This window comes from Hyperolius riggenbachi, chromosome 10, assembly GCF_040937935.1.
Source record: "Hyperolius riggenbachi isolate aHypRig1 chromosome 10, aHypRig1.pri, whole genome shotgun sequence".
Classification (NCBI taxonomy): domain Eukaryota; kingdom Metazoa; phylum Chordata; class Amphibia; order Anura; family Hyperoliidae; genus Hyperolius; species Hyperolius riggenbachi.
Genome location: NC_090655.1, coordinates 138660682 through 138678110, shown reverse-complemented (window position 1 = coordinate 138678110; position 17429 = coordinate 138660682). Strand labels below are relative to the sequence as shown.

General features: G+C 40.7%; 1 protein-coding gene across 1 annotated transcript in view; it reads left to right on the top strand.

The window, feature by feature from the left end:
* Positions 1-17429, top strand: part of SGPL1 (sphingosine-1-phosphate lyase 1) — a 70137-nt gene that overhangs the window by 19845 nt on the left and 32863 nt on the right. Inside the window, exons 2-5 of the mRNA XM_068258302.1 lie at positions 6235-6400; positions 10549-10616; positions 14035-14182; positions 16964-17043. Of these exons, the coding sequence (XP_068114403.1) occupies positions 6235-6400; positions 10549-10616; positions 14035-14182; positions 16964-17043 (462 nt within the window). The remainder of the gene's footprint in view (positions 1-6234; positions 6401-10548; positions 10617-14034; positions 14183-16963; positions 17044-17429) is intronic.

The window sequence follows — 17429 nt, the reverse complement described above, 5'->3', positions numbered from 1 at the left end:
CAATGTCAGAAACACCTTATATGCTGCATGCTTGTACAGGGCTGCCAGGCAACTGGTATTGTTTAAAATGAAATAAAAACGTCAGCCTCCATATCCATCTCGTTAGTTGTCCTTTAAGAAAACGTATACTGTTTTGTCAAACGATAACTCAGAGTTGATTGCAGCAGTGTATTGCTCAATCTTGTTGATATATTTTATATATATTATTATTTTATTTATTTTTTACAATAAAATACATGTAAACTATTGGATTTCACATTTTAAAGCTGTACAATGCCATTTATGATTGGAGTTATGCCTTGATTTTGTTTTGTTTTTTAAAATCGTGTCTACCAGTCAGAATGTGCTTGATGTACAAGTGGACGTTTTTGATATAAGCAAAGGGCCCATGTTAACTATACTAAAATTCACATCGAGTCAATTGCATATGTGTGATATGAAAAAGAAAAACTGACTGACAACAAGAAAACATTTTGTTAAGCTATTCTCCTGTAGGACTCAAAGTGCATAGACTTTCTCTGATCAGGTCATAATTGCGGTGTGCAATGTGTTACGGGGGGAAAGTTATGCGATCATAAATGCCAGACTTAACAGGGCCACACAAGACAGCTCCAGCCCTAAAGGCTTTTAAAGCAGTAAGATTAGCCATACTATGCCAGAGGGAACAGGCACCCTGCACGCACACGCACGCTGCACGCGCACACACCTACACACACGCTACACACACCTACACAAACACACCTACACACACGCTACACACTCACACACACGCTATACACACCTACACACACGCTATAACGCTATACACACGCACGCGCGTGCGCACTATACACACTCGCGCTACACACACACACACACACACACACACACACACACACACACACACACACACACACGCTACACACACACACACACACACACACACGCTACACACACACACACACACACACGCTACACACACACACACACACGCTACACACACACACACACACACACGCTACACACACACACACACACACACACACGCTACACAAACACACACACACGCTACACAAACGCACACACACACGCTACACAAACGCACACACACACGCTACACAAACACACACACACACGCCACACACACACGCACCACTGAGACAGAAGGCAATGCTGCCCTATGGTACCTCACTGATCCGACAAATATGTTGATTTTTGAGATTTCTTTGTGTATGTACCTTTCCGATTAGGAAGACCTGACAGCATAAAGTTGCTAATGGGATGTTTATATGGTGCTACTGCATCCCCATTATATCCCTTTATTAAAGTAGTGGTAGTGATTCCTAATTGGCAGCATTACAAACTGGTTAAACGGGTCACTGAACAAGTGAACAGGACATAATTGAGTTTGCTTCATAAGAACTAAATGTGCCCTGTAAGTGAGTGATTACCATATTCTAATCACTGACCCACAGCTGCTGTTCCCACCAGAAGTTAAAATGTTTTTTTGCGAATGGACTGACCTATCCCAGAATGACTACAGTAGACAGAGTATTTACTATGCACATGTGATAGTGTGCATACCAATGAAGAAGCAACCTTCTTGGTAATCCTTAACCCACAGTTGAAGAATGCTGTTTTTGGGACTCTGAATCCTGCAAGTTAGGGTCACTAAGACCGTGCTGTTTTTAAGACTTTAGATGTAACAAGTTGAGTAAATAAAACCTAATTTTATATTTTGTTTGATGCTCCATCTATTTCTAACTTTCAGTTGGAGGATTTGTTTGCACGTGACGACAAAGGTTAAAATGACTGGCTACTGTAGTCCAAGCCACTAGCCTAATGACCCAAAAGTTGATTTCTTTACATGCAAACACAACATGGAAAATGATTTTACAGTTGTCACACCGCTGAAACAAAATGTTGTGCTCCCACTATAGGCAGCATTTAGTTATTCTAGATTAACTCTTTGTGCTTTGGGATATTATTATCACACTTCCACAGCACTTACTGAAACACGTACTGGATACACACTATGCACAGTTCTGCAAAGAATAATTGCAGGCTCTATTTTGCTTTTAAAAACAGTCACCTTTTATTCACAGGCAGGGCCGGTTCTAGACTTTTTGCTGCCTGAGGCAAACTTGTGAGGATGCCCTTAGTATAGGTTGGCCAGGCACTCTCTTCACTTCTTGTTTCTGCCTGGTGCTGCCCCCAGACTGCCGCTGAGGAAGTCGCCTCACTTGACATCATGACCGGGCCTGGCCACAGGCATCCCTTTTCAGGTATCTGGGTAAGGAGACTTGGCAGACCCTCCAATCCTTCAAGTAAAGCAGGAACTCCTTCTTGAGCAATAGTTTCTGGTACAGATCCTCAACTGTGCAGTTTATTTGCACAAAGCGTAAGGGTTGCTCTGTATCCCTGAGGCCCAACCATTTTGCTTCCTTCGTCCTGCAGTTAATAACCACTACCTGGCTGTCAAGGTGATGGAAGCCCTTCTGACATCTGACTACACTTCTTGGTCTCAGATTGAACTAATGTCAGCTTCTCCTACTAAATGGGGTTCAGGCACTGGCTTTAATTAGTCTTGTATTCAAGTCCAAAGCACCTCACTGGCTTCTGTAAATTATGGGCCCACTACTTACTATCAGCTGAGTCTTGTGTACTGAAAGTAGAACATTCTAGTACCAAAAAGTAGATGTCAGGGAAGTCCTTGTCATTTATTCAGCCCATTGGCCCTTCCAGTCTCAGCTATGTCCAGCTTCCTGCCGCTACTTGCTGGTGCCATTACAAACCCTGTGGATGCCAGCTCCTCTTGATGAATACTCTACCCACAGTCCATGGTTGTATCAGTCTTGAGGGGATGTCTGTATGCCAGGCCAGAGAATAGTTTTATCTAGTGAAGGGATATCAAACCAGTCCTTTGAGGGCCGGGGTCCTCACACATTTTTTGACGCAGCTCAAATGAATTGATGGGTCTGAATCGGGAAAGGTGTGGTCCATCAGGTAGAGCACATTTCTTTCTTTCTCAGTCCATCCTAAACGCTGGTATGGATCTGGCCCTCCAGACCTGGAGTTCGACATATGTGATCTAGTGAGTGTCTCCAGAATTGCCAGCGTCTGAATATTGCCAGCAAGTGACTATATCAATAAAACTGCAATGCACAGAAAACTGTAGTGCACTCAAGAATAACCCAATTATTTGGCCTTTAATGGGGTGGCTTACAAGGCACCTCATTCATGTGTTTTATGTCCTAAGAAAAAAGTGGTTGTTGGACTAAACTGACTGGCTGATTGTCAGGTCAGTGGATTCAGCAGCTACAAGAGCAGTAGAACTTGTGGTAACAAGACTACTTTTTACCTCAAGTAGCTTGTGTGCCGGTTTCTGACATCTGTATTGCCACATCTCTTGTGTTTTTGTCTCTGACTCGAGTCACAGTTGCTTGGGGTTTGGTTTGTTTCGTGTATGTTAACGTGCAAACTATAAGAACTCTTGTATGTCCAGCATTTACTTGGCAAGCAAAATGTAATTTCCCATATATTTTGGCTGTCTCCTTCTTTGTGGTTTACCTTGTGAATTGGTGACCTATGTTCTTTGTACTTGTCATCAGCATGGCTCTTTGAGTGTTGTGTGGCGTGTGTGTGTTTTTTGTGCTCAGACGTGTGCACTTCCTTTTTCCTGCACTACACTACAAACTAGCTGTGTAGCCCCAGCTACTAACCTCTAGTCCTTTTTGATCTATCATAGGATCACCTGTCATCCTGCTGCCATATTTTATGCTTGGCCCTGTCAGATCCAACATCTTGTTTACATCTAGAGTTTTGAAACCATCAGTTACCTCACAGATAGCTGTCACAACATCTCTCAAGAGATGCCAGCATGTAGTCAGTGCAATACTGCACACACTGTCAGTTTATTCTTCACTGTCAGTTTATTCTTCATGGCTCTTGGTTAAGTAATTTATAGCTGACTCAGACTGAGGGTATCTGTCCCCGGCTTTCACTGACAGGAGTTACTGTGCCAATACCAGTTGCCTGACAGCCCTGCTGTTCAATCTGGCATCAGTTGTGTCTGAATCGCACACATGAAACAAGCATTAGGTAATCTTGTCAGATTTTTGTCAGGAACACCTCCATCAGCATGCATGTTCAGGGCCTAAGGCTAAAAGTATTAGAAGCAGAGGATCAGCAGGACAGCCAGGCAACTTGTGTTTTAAATGTAAGCCTCCATACCTCTGTCACTTCAGGTTCCCTTTAAAGACTAGGAGCGCATATAAGGGCTGGAACCCACTAGAGCGATTTCCCCCACTCCCTGTTTAGGGAGGTTTTCAAAATGCTAGCAAATTACCTAAATGCTCAGCTAATGTTATTGGATGGGGCAAATTCCACTGGAGGGACATGCAGCATTTTTGAGCGTTAGCCTTTTGTGTTAGCGTTTCTGCAATGTAAAGTATATAAACGCTGGCGTAATCGCTCATCAAAACCTACACAGAGCTATTTGCTAGCGTTTTTAAATTGCTGCACATAAAAAATGAAAATTAATTGAAGGGACCAATCAGAATTAAAATCGCTACACAATCACTGGCAAAAAGCTTACACTTTTTAAAATGGCTACCAAAATCGACAAGTAAAATGTTTATAAAATCGATTGCAAAACGCTCATTAAAAACACTAGGTATTGCTATTTGTAGTGGGTTCCAGACCTAAAACTCCTGTCATTGGGAAAGATAGTTGACACTAGTTACACAAGACTGCAAACATGCGGTACTCCACTCACACAATGAGCACAGCAGCATATAGCTGTGTTGAAGCTTACAGTTTACTGTATGTCAAAAAACTCAAAACATTTTAATATTGCAGTTGATCTTTTATGTATACGTTTTTATTTTGATTCACTTAGCCATTGCCCTGCAGCTGTATTCAGGTTATGGTGTGAAACTAGTTTCTTCAGGGGACATGTGTGTATGTGTGTGTGTGTGTGTGTGTGTGTGTGTGTGTGTATGTATGTATGTATGTATGTATGTATGTGTGTATGTGTATATATATATATATATGTATATATGTATGTATGTATGTATGTATGTGTATATATATATATATATATATATATATATATATATATATATATATATATATATAATACACTAAAATTCCACGAGTTTCTAGGTCAGGGATTTTGCTGCTTGGGGGAGGCAGAGCTTTGCACTGTAGCTCTGCCTCCAGTCGCGTCAGTCTCCACGGATCTCTGCCTCTCCCCGCCCCTCTCAGTGAAAGACGACTGTGAGGGGCAGGAGGAGGTGGAGATCCGCGGAGATAGACGCTAGCAGAAGCAGAGCTACTGCACAAAGCTCTGCCTCTACCTGGAAGGAGCCCCGAATTTTGCCCCGTGGATTTCAGGGTGATTAAGACCTCGTTCTGTCGCGGCAAATCAGTCTGGATTATAATGCTGAAGCAGCCTGATGATTAAAAACAGGTATGTTAAATCACTTCAGACTCTCTTAAAGCTGTGACATAGCAGTGCTTCATTTAGGGTGACATAACATGGAAATGGGGGTCAGCTGCAAATAATGGGAGATGACTGGCTGTGGAGGAAGAGACTGGAAGGCTGATTAATCAAATGCCAATAATACTGCAGTGCAAACATTAGCATATGGCAGTATTACCGGCACTTCCACATGCAGCACCGCATGTTGGAAAAAAAAAATCTATCTGGCAGGTAAATCTAACAGGAAATTGTATGGTGTGTACCTAGCATAAGACTGTGGCACAGGTTAACTGATATATAATGGGTGAAGTCTAGTTGGCTGTTTGTGTACAGAGGTGGGCCCCCAGAACATATCCTCCCAGGTAATGAATCTGTATACTGAAAAAAAACGCATGCACCAACACACGCACACACCAACACACACGCACCAACACACGCACACCCCTCTGCAGAGAATTTGTACATACACTTCACGAATACATACATAGACATATGGCTATGATAGGGATGAGATTGTGAGCCCCCTGAGAGACCGTTAGTGACAAGACAATATTCACTGGACAGTGCTGCAGAAGATGTTTACGCTATACAAATACTAAATAATATCAGTATAGTTAACTTACCTTTCAAATACAGAAGCTGCTGAGGTAACCCAAGGGCTAAGTCCCAACTGTTGTGTAATTATAGTATGTACCGGTACTGTATATTTGTGCTTGTTAAATCATGCATTTTGGAAAGTAACATTAGGATGTTTTTTTTTATCTCCACAGGAAACTTTGATGACTTACAAGGAAATTCTTCTGAAGTATTTATTTATCGCCAGAAACTTTGTTAATGAAAGTTGCAAAGAACTTGAACCATACCACCTTATAGCAATTACTTTTGTCTCTACGCTCTTGTGTGTATGGGTGTACAACTTCATTTTCCAGAAGGAGAGTAAGTATTCAGTTTCTGAACTTTCTGCTTTATTTATAAGAAATCTAGCCCACATACAGTATATTGTATGCTGTCTGCTTCAGTCTAATGGCTGTACATAGTTGCAGTATACATTAGCAGAGGGTTTTAGTCCCTGGCTGTGTATTATTCATTTGTCATGAGGGTGACTGGATGCTCATTGTTTGACAGCTTTGTGTGTGGGAGGAAATGGACGCCCTTTCCCTAGTTGTGAGACAAGGTCTTACAGCACGTTACCTGTGTGCTCATTATATTTTTTGGAAGGACTGACGGCAGAAAATATAAATAATGAATGAACCGTGTGTGCTTTAATATATCATAGAAACAAGCATTGCCACAGTCTATTAGACACAAGCTACTCTAGTTCATTATTTACATTCTCCAACACGTATTTTTTTTTTTTATATAGCTGTAGTTCAGATGGGTCCAAATAAGCGGCTAATAATAAATGCCCGCTGAAAGCCTTACATTCTGAAAACACATCCGCCAGATATTCTCCTAGATATTCATGGCCAGCTGTGGGTGAGATAAACCTAGAAAACCTAATCTCTCCCCTCTGTTGTTAAAGTAGACAGGAACACCGTTTTAAAGTGTCTGCATCTGAGCAGCTTTAGGCCTCTTTTCTACAGGCGTCTGAACTGCTCGTTTGTTGGGCAGTTCAGTCTCCCAGTTGCTGGCCACCATTACATGCAGCCAAATGGCATCATTTGGTAACCCTTGACTCACGGCGGCATTACATGGCAGTCAAAACCCATTTCATGTTGCACTTGATCACGGTAACTGCCAAACTCTGACACAACGGCATTGGGGGGGAGGGAGGGAGGTCGTTTGTCCACCGCCCATGCCGAGCGCTAGCAAGTGCTTAGCTGGTGGACGGGAATTCATCTTTTTCAGCTGCTCGTGAAACAGAGGCCTTATTACGCTCGACCTGCAGCTTTATGATGTGTACTCTTGCTTACATGCTTCTGGGCTGTCTTATCTTCCAGCCTGTCCTCTTTTCATGGCGAGGGACTGATGGGTTGTAAGTGGTGGATAGGGGGCTAGATTGGTAGTAGTGGGCAGGGCATATAGGCAATTTTGGATACACTACCTTGGAATGTGATTATAAAGGGGAAGACCCTATGTATTATTATTTATTGGATATATATAGTGTCCACATATTGCGCAGTCCCTAGAGGAAAATCAGATATTTATGGTGTGTGTGTATATGTATATATGTATACACACACACACACACACACACACACACACACACACACACACACACACACACACACACACACACACACACACACACACACACACACACACACACACACACACACACACACACACACACACACACACACACACACACACACACACACACACACACACACACACACACACACACACACACACACACACACACACACACACACACACACACACACACACACACACACACACACACATACACATACACACACACACACTCTTTCTATTTCTGCTTCTTTCCACTAGTGTCTATGGCTCTACCTTTTTTATATGTACATACCTTTTATGTACATGCATTGTAGACACTAAAAGTACAATTTCACATTGTGTGCCAAGAAAGGCTTTCTGTGCCAGAACACAGGTCCATTTTGTTCCCTTCTTTACATTACTGATCATGGTTATAAAATATCTCAAAAATAGACTGATTTAAAACATAAAATTCTTCAAATTATCATTTTATCTAATGGAAATCTAAGTTGAATTTGTATGGGCAGCCCGCTGGAAGGGAAAATAAGAACAGAAATAGAAGAATTCTGGGAACACCTTTATTTCTGGCACTTAAAGAAAATCCTAGCTACAACTAGCAGTGCACAGTTGAACCATCAACACACACACATACCCACCCCCACTCCACCCTGTAACTTCTGTTAAAGAACAAGCGACACCCATGCTAACCTAGTAATAAAAAGCACATATATATAAGCAGATAAATACTACTACTACTTACATAACAGATGTATTGTGCTATCCACGTAATGATTCCTGTGAATTTTATAAAGGAAAAGCAGAAAATCCTATTCTAGGCAGTGGCCATTTTGCCAAGCTAATGCTAACATCATATCCTCCCTGACTCTTGTTCCCCCCCCCCCCCCCACTCCTTTCTCTTGCTCATTGTGTATTCATTAGCTGCCCTCCTCCCAGAGTCTTTTTTTTTTATTTACACATCCAATCACTGAGTCACCTCAGCCTTGCTTGTAAACACAAGTGATCAACTAGGCAGGGAAATAAATGGAACAGGAGGAATATATTATAGATAAAAAGAACTTCCAGCATTCAACTTTTTGGCACTGTTTGGCACTAGGGCCAGTGCTCCTAAAGTATGTGATGACTACAAACCATAACAGCAGAAAAAGTTTTGAATGCAGGATTAGCATCTTTATCACTTAATACACTCAGACCAGTTGCTGTTGAAATTTGATTTTTATGGTGACAATACCGCTTTAAAGCTGGATTGTCATTCACAAATTCCGTTTACCCACTGCTCTGTTTATTATGCATCCTGCAACCTGACCCTGCATTGCAAGCATTCCAGTCTTATCATAAATGCTTCTGCTCTAACCTTATATCAGTCAGCCTAGCTCTATTTGGTACATTGCTCACGAGATGGAAGCTTGTTATTTCCTCTCCCACATTCCTGCTCCTTACTGATTGGCTGAGGGCAGTTCAGTGTGAAGCTGCTGAAATCTGAACTGTGCTGTTGTGTGTTTACAAAGCAAGGTAAATATGACCAGATGGTTTCCAGAAGAAAAAAAAAAAAGTAGGGGAGGAAATTACATCAGAATTGGCTTTAGTCAGAATAAGTAAAAATGGATAAAGCCTAAAATAGTTTTCTCTTTATTTACTTTCTAAAATTGACTGAACTCAGACGTGGACAGTACAATGCATATGTTATTTAAGTAGAACAAGTATTTATCTACTTTTTATGTGTTTTTTTTTTCCTGGGATAGTATTGCTGTCCCTGCTGCTTTAACACTTACCCAGGCATTGTATCCAGAATTCCATCTTGGCCCCTAACCACTTTAAGGGAACCTGAAAATATAGAGTACAATATGGTTACTATTTTTTGCCATGGCATTTGCCTGACTGTTGTGCAGATATGTTAGTCTTGTCTGGGTCACAAGTCTGCAGCAAGCATGTAGTAAGCATGTCGTTATTTTTAGGCAGAGCAAATTACAATACCTGATCTACAAGGTTTTTCTGGGTCATTGATTTACAGCATAATAAAAGCTTATCACAACAATCAAGCAAGTAACCTTTCTATAAATAGAAATGGCAAAACATGTATAAACTGATCCAAAAGATTACCCAATATTCTCTTAAATAGGAACCATAACAACATATCTATATATATAGTAGAATGTAGTAAATGATCCTGGTTGCAGCATCAAACAATTTGTAAATTGGTGCGTAGCCCTGCCCTCCCATAGAGGCTTAGCCTTGGCTGTTTATTATGTGAAATGCTGTATCAGTAAATAAACATTCTGCAGAGAACACCTACAGTTCCTCTTTAAATACCGGAATTGCTGGGTTCACAAAGGCTGATGCCCAGAAGCAATACCCACCAACCACATAAAAAACAAGAATTGCACCTAATATAACTATATATATTGAATTCAGCCAGGTACAGCCTTCGCAGAGAATCCATTGTGTACAGGTGCCTCCCAATGTTCTAGATCTTTAAATGAGCTTGGATCTGTAAAAGACAGCAACCTCCCGAGTGCATTGTTCTCCTTGTTTCTCTGTTGCGCAGTATGGCATCAACCCTCCTTCCCTCCTCCTAGCCACAGATGCATCACTCTGTTATAGCACAACTGAGGCGTCTATTCAGCTTTTGGTGCCCAGATTTGTCGCTCAAGGGATGTGAGTCCTGATCCCTTCTGCATGCCAACCCACATGAAGCACAACAGAGCATCCCCCACCAGCCCCCTTTCCTCACACCAAGAAAAAAAATGGCAGTTTCCAGCCCTTATTAAAGGCAAAATATAAAACTTTACACTGTACTTTCAACATACCATGATAAATTACCTTGTATTTTTTTTTCCCCTTTCAGTTAACAAAACTTAATGTATTTTTGAAATGCTGATTATTTGTAGGTCTAAGGTCAAGATGTAAAAAACAAGTTTTCCGAATAATAAGAAGATTACCCTTCGTTGGGGCAAAAGTAAGTTGAATTTATGATGAGCAGTTTGTATTTGTCCTTCTTTTAAATAATAATCAGTGTCTCTCTGCACAAACTATGGGCTGGAATTACTAAGATTCCTCTGACCTGGATAATATAATATAGTCATCCTCTATGTAGATGAATGTGAAGGTTGCCATATTTATATATTCATTTTGAAACCATGCTTGTTGCCTGGCTCTCCTGCTAATCTGGTTGAACAGTGAGGAGAACGCCAGCGCATACCACTAAGGCTGCATCCGAAATGACCACCAGCTCAGTGTGCAGCACCTAAATAGATTTTCTGCACACTTCGCATTCAATTCAGATGCAAATCATATGCAAATCTGCTACTACTTATTATGCAAACAGGAAACTCAGGAGGAGGGGCTGGGAGCAGCTAACCTGACAGTCACATAGTTACAAAGTTAAAGTGGATCCGAGATGAACTTTTACTCATTGCATAGTTGTGTTCCTTTCCTATTGTTTATAGGGCATTCCTCAAGCCAAATACTTTTTTGTTTTTGTTTTAATGCTCTAAATCCCTATAAACTAAATAAACCACTCCCACAGATTTTCAGAGAGCCAAGGCACTTTCAGACAGTAGCAAGGGCTCATGGGAGCTCAGTCTGGGCAGGAGGAGGGGGAGGTATTACTAGCCAGAGATTTCAGAAGCAGAGGGGAGGAGGGAGGATTAGTTTTCTTTGCACAAGATACAGATAAGCCTGCCTCTGTGTAATGTTTACAAACAACATGTCTGCTGTCATTGTATCACAGGAAGAAATATTCTTATTCTATTAAAGCTGTTTGCAGCTAGGTTTGCTGTGTAAACTATCTAAACTTTAGCTAAGATATATAGACAAGTTACTTGTTATAGTTAGTTTTTCATCTCGGATCCGCTTTAAGAAAAGGTGGGGGGAAAGGCTGCGCATCCCTAAACACATGCTGCAATTGAATGGTTAATCGCACAGGCATACACCGCCTCTGCTAGACTGAAAAATGCATGCCCTGCATCCAAGACAAGTGCTAACATTTATTAAACTAGGAGGAACTTTAGCTTCCAACATAGTTTGCATGCAAAGTATATTATACTAGACACTTGCGCCACGGTGAGGCAAACCTCCGGGCAAGTGACCTAACCTAAATTTAAGACCTTGGGAGCAGCTAAGCAAAAAAAATGTGTAACTTACATTTGGTTGAACAGTGAGGAGAACGCCAGCGCATACCACTAAGGCTGCATCCGAAATGACCACCAGCTCAGTGTGCAGCACCTAAATAGATTTTCTGCACACTTCGCATTCAATTCAGATGCAAATCATATGCAAATCTGCTACTACTTATTATGCAAACAGGAAACTCAGGAGGAGGGGCTGGGAGCAGCTAACCTGACAGTCACATAGTTAACTATTAGACTGAAAAATGCATGCCCTGCATCCAAAACAAGTGCTAACATTTATTACACTAGGAGGAACTTTAGCTTCCAATATGGTTTGCATGCAAAGTATAATGTACTAGACACTTGCGCCACGGTGAGGCAAACCTCTGGGCAAGTGACCTAACCTAAATTTAAAACCTTGGGAGCAGCTAAGCAAAAAAAAAAAAAAAAAGTGTAACTTACATTTTGTTGGAGAGCACCAGGCCCCTCTAAACTTGTTAAACAAGACTTTTGACTTTTATGTCCCCGCTTACATAGGGATGCTAATGTCACTGGCTGAGCAGCTTCAGTGAGAAAGTGTTAATATGACTGTGGTTATTTATTTATAGCCTTACAAAGCAATCCTCTTTTCTTTTTTTCTTTGACCCCCCCCCCTTCCCCCCGAGGAAAAGTGGCATTGTTCTTTCACACTATCAGTCTTCCCAAACATGCTGTTTTTATTAAACACAGTAGCTGCAAGTTTAGAACAGGACATTGTATCCTCTTTGTCCTCACATGCTTTGTCTCACAGTCTACTGCAGGTCATTGCTCTGTGATGTAATGCTGATTATAACTCATCACATTTATTGTAAAAGCACCCTTTTTTGTTTGTTTTCTGTACATTGTGGAGGACTGAAGGCCTATTATGAAATGTTATTGGACAAGGACTCCCCACAGACAAAATTAGGTCTTAGTATTCTGAGAAGTGGAGGAAGGGTTATTTCCAAAAGTCTGGTGTGCCTTTCTTCTAAAGAATGTCTGTAAGACGCAGAAACCAATAAGTACAAGTTGTTCATATGAAAAGCCATTAGTTCTGCATTGCCCTGCTGTATGCTGAGGTACGGTCCTGCAGTGGGTTGTGTATCTGTAGGTTACCTGAAAATATGACATCGGAAGCTGATTAGTTGCAAGTCGTGTGCCTGCTACTTGGGTCAGGTACAGAGGCTGTCCAGAGTTTCCATTGGACCATTCTGATTTACTTACCTGATCTTGGGGCTTTTGGACCCAATCTCCGCTAATGTTTAGTGTGGCTGACATTGTCTTATTCTCACCACATGTAAAGTGTCACTTTTCATGCGACCCACGACACGTCGCATACTTCCCTCATGTACAGAGTGGATGCATGTAAAGCTAGTGTGGCATGTATGCTGACCTAACTGTAGGCACGCTGTGATGAATTCAAACACCTTGGCCCAGGCACCACAAGATCCAGTCATTCTGGGGCATAATTCTGGGGTATTCATATATGGAATATGTTGGTGCTTTATAAATCAGTAATAATAATATACAGTAAATTAGTGTGCTCTAAAAAGAATACTGTAGAATCCCTTCATAGAAACCTTCATGGGACCTGGAAAAGTAGTTTAATATAGCAGGATTCATCATACATTGTATATACAGGGACTATGGACAGAACCTGGTGACAGAGTTTACTATATCAGTTTATTATAACAGGATTCTACTGCACTTGCATTGTTTATTCAACTCCATTTTTAAGTTGGGTGTCACCTGTAGTATGTACAGTGAGAGCCTGGTATATTTTGTTTATACTGATAATAAACAAGCTGCAGCGTGTACTGATCCCTGTGTATCAGTAATGTGCTTTGAAACGTGTTCACCCTTATTACAGTTGTAAATCCTCTCTGTCTAATCAACATTTTACTGAAATGCTTATAACCGCTGTAAATATGGGAGAGTCTGATGCAGTCCATAACATTAGCAAAATGTGTAGGAAACAAGATGGCCGCACTATAAAAACAAGAAACGATACATTCTGCAGTTCTGTTCAGCATGATTCTATGATAATATCAATAGAACAAAGATATGCTTTTTAGGTAAAGTGTATAAAAGATGGCAGGGATGAGATCCAGCAAAGGTAAGTTTAGCTCAGATATGTAGTGTTTGAATCCTCCTCCATATTTCTTTCACTGAACAGATTGTTTAAAAAGAATACAATTGGTTACTTATTAATAATCCAATGATAACATTATCTGTTTGTTTGAACAGATCCAGAAGGAACTGGATAAGGCTTTGCATGACATGGCTAATATGGTATTAAATGTGAAAGATGGCGTGCGCTTTGTGACAGCCCTTCCTCACACTGGCCTGAAGCAGGAGCAAGTGATGGAAAAACTCGAGGAATATTCTGCCCTAAGTATGGACCACTTTCATCATGCTTATTGATTTTCTCTTTCCTCCCAGTAGTGCATAGTTGAAAAGATAGTGTGTGTGGCTCTTTAGGAACTCTACCTAATGCTAGGTACACACGATACAATTTTCTGGCAAATTTACCTGCAAGATCGATCTTTTTTACAAAATGTCCGATCTGAATTTTGATCGATTTTCCGATCGATTTACATAGAAGTGAACAGAAAATCTATCGGAATTCAGATCGGACATGTTGGAAAAAATCAATCTTGCAGGTAAATCTGCCAGAAAATAGTACCGTGTGTACCTAGCATTATATATGCAGACATTTTTAGTCTATTCTGTGTATCCATGTCACATCAATACAGTCCTATTTAAACTACATAACTCTTTACACTGAAACCTTCACTGAAACAAGTAGAAGTAGATGAAGCAGTCTGGTTCTCGCTGATATAAGAACTGTATGAACCTTTTGGATAATGAGAGGTTAAACATAAGGTAACCGAAGTTTGGTATTCCAGTCATGGAGTCAGGTGTTCAAGGCAGTTAGTGTAGACCTGTCCTTCGCTATTAAGAAACCATACATCTCATATGCATTATTTAACTGCACTTCACATCACAGTTCTTTGCTAACCTGTGTAGAGGAGCTACAGTTTTATTTTACTTTTTTTCTCTCTTTTAGGACCGTTTATATGGCAGAAATTGAGGCTGCCATATTAACTTACTTTTAAACAATGCATGTTATTAGGCAGTCATGCTGATCCTGTGCCTTTAGAACAGGGGTTCCCAACCGTTCTCTAGTTGTGACACAAATGAAAGTATTCATAGCGCATCACTTTTTGCACATTTTATACACATGTAGCCTTATTCCAAAATTGTTTAGTTTCATTTTTTTTCTCAGAATTCTACACACAACACACCATAATAACATGAAAAAAGTTTGAGGTATTGGCAAATTTATTAAAAATAAAAAAAAAACTGAGACATAACATGTACCTAAGTATTCACAGCCTTTGCTCAATACTTTGTCGATGCACCTTTGGTTGCAATTACAGCCTCAAGTCTCTTTCAATATGATGCCACAGGCATGGCCCATATATCCTTAGCCAGTTTTGTCCATTCCTCTTTGCAGTACCTCTCAAACTCCATCAGGATGGATGGGAGGTGTCGGTGCACAGCCATTTTACGATCTTTACAGAGATGTTCTATCAGATTCAAGTCTGGGCTCTGGCTGGGCTACTCCAGGACATAAAGAGTTGTCCTGAAGCCACTCCTTTGATATCTTGGCTGTGTACTTAAGATTGTTGTCCTGCTGAAAGATGAACCGTCGCACCAGTCTGAGTTAAAGAACACTCTGGATCAGGTTTTCATCCAGGATGTCTCTGTACACTGCTGCAGTCATCTTTCCCTTTATCCTGACTAGTCTCCCAGTTTCTGCCACTGAAAAATATGGCCACAGTATAATGCTGCCACCACTATGCTTCACTGTAGGGAGTGAAGTATAAAGGACAGAGTGACTATCGGGATCTTGGTCACCTACTTGACTAAGGCCCTTCTCACCCGATTACTCCGTTTTAGATGACCGGCCAGCTCTAGGAAGAGTCCTGGTGGTTTTGAACTTCTTCCACTAACAAATGAAGAAGGCCACTATGCTCATTGGGACCTTCAATTTTTCTGTGACAGTTTCCAGATTTGTGCCTACAAACCATTCCTTTGACTTCATGCTTGGTTTATGCTCTGACATGAACTGTCAACAGTGGGACCTTATATAGACAGGTGTTTGCCTTTGCAAACCATGTCTAATCAACTGAATTTACCACAGGTGGACTCCAATTAAATGACCCCTATTGCGGAAAAAAAATGTAAAAGTCAAAATACGGTACATGTAAACACAAACGAATAAGTAGTAGTACTAATAATTGGGCACGCGCATTCGTGTGTACCCCCCATAGGAATAAGAAGACAAATATCTATGCCCCTGGAGCTGTTAGTGAGCAATCACGCGGTAGAGATATACTGACGTTGACATGGCTACTGGGTACGTTTTAGAATTTTTCGTGGTAGTGGTCCTTTTAAGCTGCAGAAACATCTCCAAGATTATTAGGGGAAACTGAATTCATCTGACCCCAATTTTGAGCTTCATGCCAAAGGCTGTGAATACCTGTGTACATGTGCTTTTTCTCAATTTTTATTTTTAAATACACTTGCAAAAATCTCGCAAACTCTCTTTTTTTCACATCATTATGTGGTGTTGGGTGTAGAATTCTGAGGGGAAAAAATTGGATTTAGTCCAATTTGGAGGCTGTGATGGGGGAAAAAATGAAGCGCTGTGAATACTTTCTGGATACACTATATATCCTGCCCTCCCATGGTACTGTCTTCATCAGCTAATTGGGTAAGGACAGAGTAGAAACTCCTCCAAGTTTTGTACAAAATGCACTGCATGGAGTTTATTAGATATTTTTGGTTTCTATGTGTGTTACAGTATTACATGAACTGTTGTGAGTAGCCCATTGAAAACCACCCACAAACCCACATTGTTTATACTCTGTGTTGAAATCTTGAGTTGTCCAAAAGTAAATGATTTATCCAGAAATAACGGTCTGTATAATGCATGAGTCATCATACAAATTTGACTTAAAAACAGGATCCTTTCCAGGAGGTTGTTTATATGTAGAGGGCCAGCTGTAATTCCTATTGTGTAACTGAGCAGGCTTGATTTTAAACAGATATTCCAGGGCAATGTGCTTGCTTTCCTTCAATTGGTTAACCTATTGCTGTGTTTTAGGTGAGGTGTCCTGGGAAAAAGGGAAAGTTTCTGGAGCTGTTTACAGTGGAGACCCAAAGCTGACTCAGCTGCTTGTAAAGGTAAACACTACTTGAATGAAGCCGTGTTATTTTTGCTGTGCTCTCTATTGTTGGTTCTTAGGTATTTTTGGGGAATGTGAAAAATAACTGAGCAGTAATGAGTAGGCCAGGACTGAGCCAAGCTGTAGTTCTGTCTCTAAAGCAGCTAATATTAGTTCACTATAGGTAAAAAGTACCTCATGATAAGCTTGCCCATTCATTTATAACTAATCACTTAATCGTGTATACGTTTAATACTCGCGCGTGTGTGTACCAAAAATATTTCATTTGTGATATACTTCGTTAAAGTGAACTTGTCTGAAGTAAAATACCTATCAAACAATATTACATTAGAGCAGGTGTATTAAGCAGTCAAAGCATACTTTTACAGCATCTTTTGAAAGTGT